The sequence below is a fragment of the Geospiza fortis genome, unplaced genomic scaffold (assembly GCF_000277835.1).
Source record: "Geospiza fortis unplaced genomic scaffold, GeoFor_1.0 scaffold1, whole genome shotgun sequence".
In the NCBI taxonomy this organism is placed as follows: domain Eukaryota; kingdom Metazoa; phylum Chordata; class Aves; order Passeriformes; family Thraupidae; genus Geospiza; species Geospiza fortis.
In genome coordinates, this window is record NW_005054320.1 from 7276239 (window position 1) to 7282934 (window position 6696).

A 6696-nucleotide genomic window follows, 5' to 3' on the forward strand; every position below is an offset into this window, starting at 1 on the left:
CTGAGTAGCCAGCTGGCTCCTGAAATTCCACATTGCACAGGGTTCCTCCCAGACCCAAGCTGGCATCAGTGCCAACTTGGGCTGGTTTGACAGTGCCAAGTGGCTCCTGCAATCTGCCATCAGGAACCTGGCCTGGTGAGTTTTGTTTCCCTGGGAAAAAGGCCTGTGTTTGTGTTCGGGGGCCTGTGGCCAGGAGTGGCCGGCTGGCTCCTAAATTTTGGCATTGTGCAGGATGCCTCCCAGACTCAATCTGGAACCAGTGCCAGCTCGGGCTTGTTTGACAGTGCCGAGTGGCTCCTGCAATCTGCCATCAGCAACCTTGACAGGCAAGTTTTGTTTTCCAGGGAAAAAGGCCAGTGTTTGTGTTCGGTGCGCTGTTGCCTCGAGTGTCCGGCTGGCTGCTGAAATTGCTCTTTGCGCAGGATGCCTCCCAGACCCCAGCTGCCACATATGTCAACTTGGGCTGGTTTGACAGGGCCAAGTGGCTTCTGCAAACTGACACCAGGAACCAGGACAGATGAGTTTTGATTCCCAGGGAAATGGACTGGCGTTGCTGTTCAGGGACCTGTGGACCGGAGTCGCCGGCTGCTGAAGTTTGGCATTGCACAGGATGCCTCCCAGACCCCAGCTGGCACCAGTGCCAACTTGGGCTGGTTTGACAGTGCCAAGTGACTCCTGCAAACTGACACCCGGAACCTAGGCTGCTGAGTTTTGTTTCCTGGGGAAAAGGCCTGAACAGTTGCTCAGGGACCGGAGTCTCAAAATGGCCGGCTGCCTGCTGAAATTCTGCATTGCGCCGTTTGCCTTCCAGAGCCGAGCTGGCACCACTGCCAACTCGGGCTGCTTTGACAGTGCTAGTTGGCTCCTGCAATCTGCCCTCAGGAACCTGGGCTAGTGAGTTTTGTTTGCCAGGGAAAAGGGCTGGTGTTCTTTTGTTCAGCGGCCTGTGGCTCGGAGTGGCTGGCTGCTTGCTGAAATTCCGCATTGCGGAGGATGCCTGCCAAACCGAAGCTCGCACCACTACCAACTTGGGCTGGTTTAAAAGTGCCTAGTGCCTCCTGGAATCTGTCATTAGGAGCCTGGCCTAGTGAGTTTTGTTTCCCAGGGAAAAGAGCTGGCATTGATGTTCAGGAGCCTTTTGTCCGGAGTGGCCAGGAGCAGAGCAGTGCAGTAATGGAGCACTTGATCAAGATTATTTCTGATTTCTGCTTTGCAGTTTTCTTAGAAGTATTGATAGTATAATGTCCTACAATCCTGAAACATAGCACACCTGTTTTGTGTCTCTTTTCTGAGATTGGATTCCTATAGTTTGGCTCATTTTTCAGAATTCTTCATTTTTTCTGTAAAGCCAAATGAGAAAAACAGAAGTTCAACATGGGAAATTTTCTTCCTTTCATATTTGTGATATCAAAGAAGTGCCTATATTTTACTAGAGTCCTAGCAAAATGAGCCCATGTGGCTGGTCCTAGAGGTATGACATTTACCTGATTACAAGTATAACAAGCTAAATAATTTCCATCCACACTTTTCTAAAACTCAGAAAGAATTTTCTACTGAAAATGGACAATTACTCAAAATAATCCTTATCTCTTTAAGTTGTTCACCTATTCTTCTTAAAACTGAAACAAAAAAATTCAGAGGACATTTCTGAGTTCTTTGTGGCTAGGATTTATAACCTTTTGTCAGTGCTTTAAAAGTGCTTGCCTTGCCTTGCTTTGCCTTGCCTCATCTTGCTTTCCCTCTTTAGTTTGTCCTTTTTCTCAGTGATAGGCTTTTAAAAAGCAAATGTTTGACATCCTCCTGTCAAGTTTCTCCCTCAGAAATCTTCACATTTCTAGGGGTATTACTGTAGAAGTTGCAGTCTGTCCACTTTTGATAATTCTGTGGAGGAGAAATACAGATGTATCCACTGGTGATGCCTGAGTATGGTGAACAGCTTCAACAGAGTGCACATGGTTGAGTTTGAGGAGATGAAATTGCCAGATTTTAATGTCTTAACACAGCAATCAAATTTTAAAACGTGAGAAGCTGATCTCTCACCTCTGAATTTGTGATTAATTATAGTCTTTCTCCAGTTAAATAGGCCTGAATATACAAGATCTCAATTATCTTTCTGTGCAGTCTTGCAAATTAGTCCAGGTTCCTTCAAGATTCTTCTAATCTAATACAGAAGATGATGATCTCTGAAGCCCTTTCTCTGGAAAGTGTATTTGTGAATGAGTTTACAGAGACTCACCAGAATAAAATTTCTGCTACATTTTGCCATTAAAATCTATGTGTATGAATGGTCTAGATCAGGACTAGGGAACAGGGAAGGACAAAATTCATATTCCCCAAACTTATCAAGCCCCTCCCCCCAAAATCAAGAAAATGACATAATAATGACCACAAACCACTTTCAAATTGCTGCAGTTGGATGTATTATCTTTTTTCTCACCCTCTCATTTTTTTGTTGTATACTAGAGCTGGTTGAGTGTTGAATTTTATTTGATTTGGGCACTTTCCCAAGGAACTTGGATTCTTTCAGTAAAGAATCAATGTGTGCACAGAAAATAAGCCTTGCAGTGCAAAATATCTGGTTTATGGAGTTTACTTGATGCCTCGCTTCTCCCCAGTTTTCATATTTTTGTCTCTTACAGTATCTGTCTTACCACCAGCCCTTTCCTGGTGCATGACTGTGCCGGAGCTTTAAGAAGTTATCTAGGGCTACACACTAGAGAGGCACAGGGGCCTGAGTGACCCAACAAAGGTGAAAGCCAACACTGGTCAATAGAACTGTCATTAGTGATGATTCTGGTATCTAATATCCCATGGGTGTTTTACAAAGATACATTGCATTTATTTACTTTTACATTATATTTCTGGTGCTTAACCAGTCACAAAAGAACAGTTGCATGGTGTACAATGTGGTAGACAGGAACTAGAGAGAGAAAAATATTTATGCTGGTATATGAAAAGCAAATTTAAAAAAACCAATATCTCAAGAAAGTGAAATCAAAAGATTAATTACTACTGTAATTAATTACTACTGTAATTACTACTGTTAGGGGAAAACAAAGAGACCTCTCTAGTGCAGCTGATATCCTTAGAAAGTCTTTGATGTCGCTGTCATCTGGGCTCCCATTTCTGAGAAACTATCTGTCTCGTTCTCAAATATATCCATGCATATATACATGGCTTTTTATTTTTGAATCACATGAAATAATTTATTATAAACTAGAAAATAACTTCCAAATGCCCTTTTTTGCCTGCAGTCTTCTGAGAACATGTGGGGAAGATAGTACATAGTTTTCTTACAAAGAAAATGAAAATGTCATTGTTTTCCCCAAATGAATTTGAAAAATTGATTTTGAAAAAATGCATATTTGAGATCAACCCCTCCCATATCAATACATCAGAGGAGTAACCAGTCACCTCTGCAGAAACATTTATTATTTCCCATCATCTTGCATTGTTTAAAGATGAGACATCATACTCTGCAAAAGGCAGAACTTCCTCTTCTCTCCACTTTAATTGCATTTCTGTTCTCAGTATTACATAACTTTAAAGGCATGTTATAAATATTGTTCTGCATCATAGATCATGTCTATAATTTATACAGCAGTTTCACGTAGGCATAGTGTCCTAAAGAACAAGTTAAACATGGGAATTTAAAATAAAAGGGGCCAATATGCCCATTTGAAAGACATTTGGTGCTTTTTTCCCCCCAGAAGCCAATTTGGTGTATTTTGCGTAGCATGGTAATTCTTCAAAGTCAGATTAGAAAGGTTTGATAATTTTGTTGGAGTCAGAAAAAGATTTTTAATGGAATTTCCCCCTCCATGTCCATAATGTCATGTAATTATTTTTGTTGTATTATTTTAAATTCAAGATGAAATCATGTTTAATTGCACCCACAGTGAGGTAACCAGATTAACGATAGTGGGGAATGCCACACTCTAACCAGGGCAGATGTGTGAGAACAACCAACTTCACTCCTCGAGTTTTACATAGTAGAGCAAGAAAGAGGAGTGCTGCAGGTACAGACATTTGCTCTTTTCACAATTTGCTCCAGCAAGGTATAAGTTAAACTCCTATGGCAGAGAATAGGGTCATAATGCAAAGACATCTTACTGCTTATTGCAAATTGTGCTCATTGGCAACCTTGCAATCCAGCCTACATTTTTCCATTTGTTTATGAAATCATAGCTAGGCAAACTGTCACTTTTATCATTCAGAGTATGAATATACTGCCATTTGTCTCCCAGTTGAATCTTTTTAAGTCTACTGTGGATGATTCACTGTAATTTTGAACTTTAGTAAAGAAGAGAAACATGTATTTAAATAACAATTCTTTTTTCTAAAAATAGCCTTACTATTTAGCATATCAAATGCTCAGACCATCCACTTTCTTGCAGAGTAGAAGTTCTGAAAAGCTTTATCCAGGAAGATAAATTTTTTGACATCTTCATTTCTAAAGCACATTTCAATATCTCTGAATTATGTTTTCTTGGGGATTTTTTTAAACCCTATTTCATTATTAAAATAATTTTGTGTACTGCATTACAAGCTATGTAGTTCAAACTCTCTCTTAGAGGTTGAGTTCCCTGGCTGGACAACATCTTTCCATGATGTGCTCAAAATCTAATGATTCCCAGGACAAACTTTCTCAGGAAAGGAGGAGAAGGGGAAGCACGTATGGAGATGGGATGGATCTCATCTGATGGTTTCAGTACAAAGCATAAGAAAGCAATGATGGCTTTGTTGATGGCACAGACCTGGGGACATCATGAGTACAAAAAAGGGCATATTTTACACAGGAAAAAAAAGAGGATATAAATACTGGTGCATGGAAAGGGGAGGACAAGATTGTTTCAGAGCAGGATAAAACCTGAGGGTTTACTTGATTGCATGTTGGCTGTGAGTTGCCAGTGGGATATGAATGGGGAGAAAACATATGTCATCCTATAGTGTCCTGAAGCATTTCTACCAGATGTTGACTTTTAATATCATGATACAAGAGTTCAGTGAGAACACAGTTCATGCCTGGCAAAGCCTAAACTGGAAGTAAATTTGCAGAGGGTGCCTTGCTGGCACAGTTGGAAGCAGAAAACCTGTCTTATGTGTGGACACCAAGATAATTTGACTTTTTTAACTGAATTTTCAGAAGACCAGGAAGAAAATACACATATTTTCTGTGCATAATCCAGGGCTGAGCAGCCAGGGTACAGAAGAGCTGTATAAGCTGAGCGACCATCCTGGCACAAGAACAAATGGCTCTGAGCAAACATGTGCTGTGAATTGGAAGAGTGAGGAAAAGCATCAGTAGGAATAATGGAAACTGGAAGCTGAACAAACTCTAAGATGTAGCTGGTAGATATTTTAAAAGGATTACATGATGTGATTGCCTGCTTTGGTGATTGGGGAGGTTCATTATGGTTCTGCTTTCTGCTTCCTTTCAGCCAGTGTAGCCCTTTCCTGGACACCAGCCCTTGGAAACAAAGGCTGAGAGAGACGTCGTGAGATGAGATGTGTGCCCACACATCGATCACATGGGCTGTACCAGAGGTCCCCTTGCACATCTGAAAGGATGGAGATCATCCCGTTGTGTCTCAGTGGACTGCTTTGGGCAGTCATTCAGCATCTGCCCTAGGTTTGCCAGGAGCTGGGTAGAAAACTTCCACTTCATGTTCTCCATATAGCTGCTGTCTAGCAGTTGACATCACCTAAATGCCCACAGTCCTGGCTCTCCCCTCAAAAGGCAGTGTGATTAGGGAAAAAATAAACCAAACCTCCTCCCTAATCCCCCTCATCCCTAGAAAAAATGCAGAAGTCAAAAGTCTTAATGAATTTTGTCAACTGAAGAGCAGCAACCCATCCTGAGGCCTCATAATTTGTTACGGGTACTTAATTGCAGCGTTGGTTTTCTGTGTTTTTGATTGGGTGGGAAGCCTGCAATTCCTCTTAAGGCTCTGTAAAGAACTTTGTGACATGTGGTAATGCTGGGGAGAATAAAGACCGGGAAACATATGTGGCTAGCAGGCAGGGCCAGTTGTCCTCCTCCTGCCAAAGTAGGCTGCCTTCATATGTGTTTCTGGCAGGGAGCTGCATGACACCTCTGGTTCGCTCCCATGTCTTTCCAAGAGTAACAGAGATTTCTTCTTTGCAAAGGAAAAATGAAATCATGACAAAAAGTAATAAAAGCCATCATCCCGAGGCACTCGAAGGAGTATAAGACAAGAGTTGGTAGGTTTCTAGCACAGAATTATTTCTTTGCAGATTATTACTGGTTAATGTATTTTATAATTTTGTATTTTATTTTGAAGTGTTTCATTTCTTTAAGGTTGTGACCTTCAGCATGCTGACAGCATAAGTGGATGATCTTACCCTGTTTTGTATGGTCCAGTTGTCCTTATGAATATTTCAAATACTATAAGCTGCTCCTAAGGTACTTTGAGACTAGAGTTTACTAATTAAATTTTTGACTAATTAAATGTTGACTTTTCCCTTTAGCAGTGTTTGCACTCAGGGGGGCAATGGTAGTTTCCCTGCAGTGCAGAAGGAGCTGGCAGCAAGGTGGGTGGTGGTGTACCAGAGCTTTCCTGCAGCACAAATCATGGGAAGATGGGCGTCCCAAGCCCTCAAAAGTGATTAGCCCATCCACTTTTAAATATTTATGGATGTATGATTCTTACAATGGCATAAACTCTCTTTCCC

The 6696-nt window shown here is 41.4% G+C and overlaps 1 protein-coding gene across 1 annotated transcript in view; it reads left to right on the forward strand.

Annotated features, from left to right (window-relative positions):
* The first annotated feature begins 763 nt into the window (after window positions 1-763).
* HAO2 (hydroxyacid oxidase 2) overlaps window positions 764-6696 on the forward strand; it is a 45607-nt gene continuing 39674 nt past the window's right edge. The window contains exon 1 of the mRNA XM_014306837.1: window positions 764-857. Coding sequence (XP_014162312.1) covers window positions 764-857 — 94 coding nt within the window. The remainder of the gene's footprint in view (window positions 858-6696) is intronic.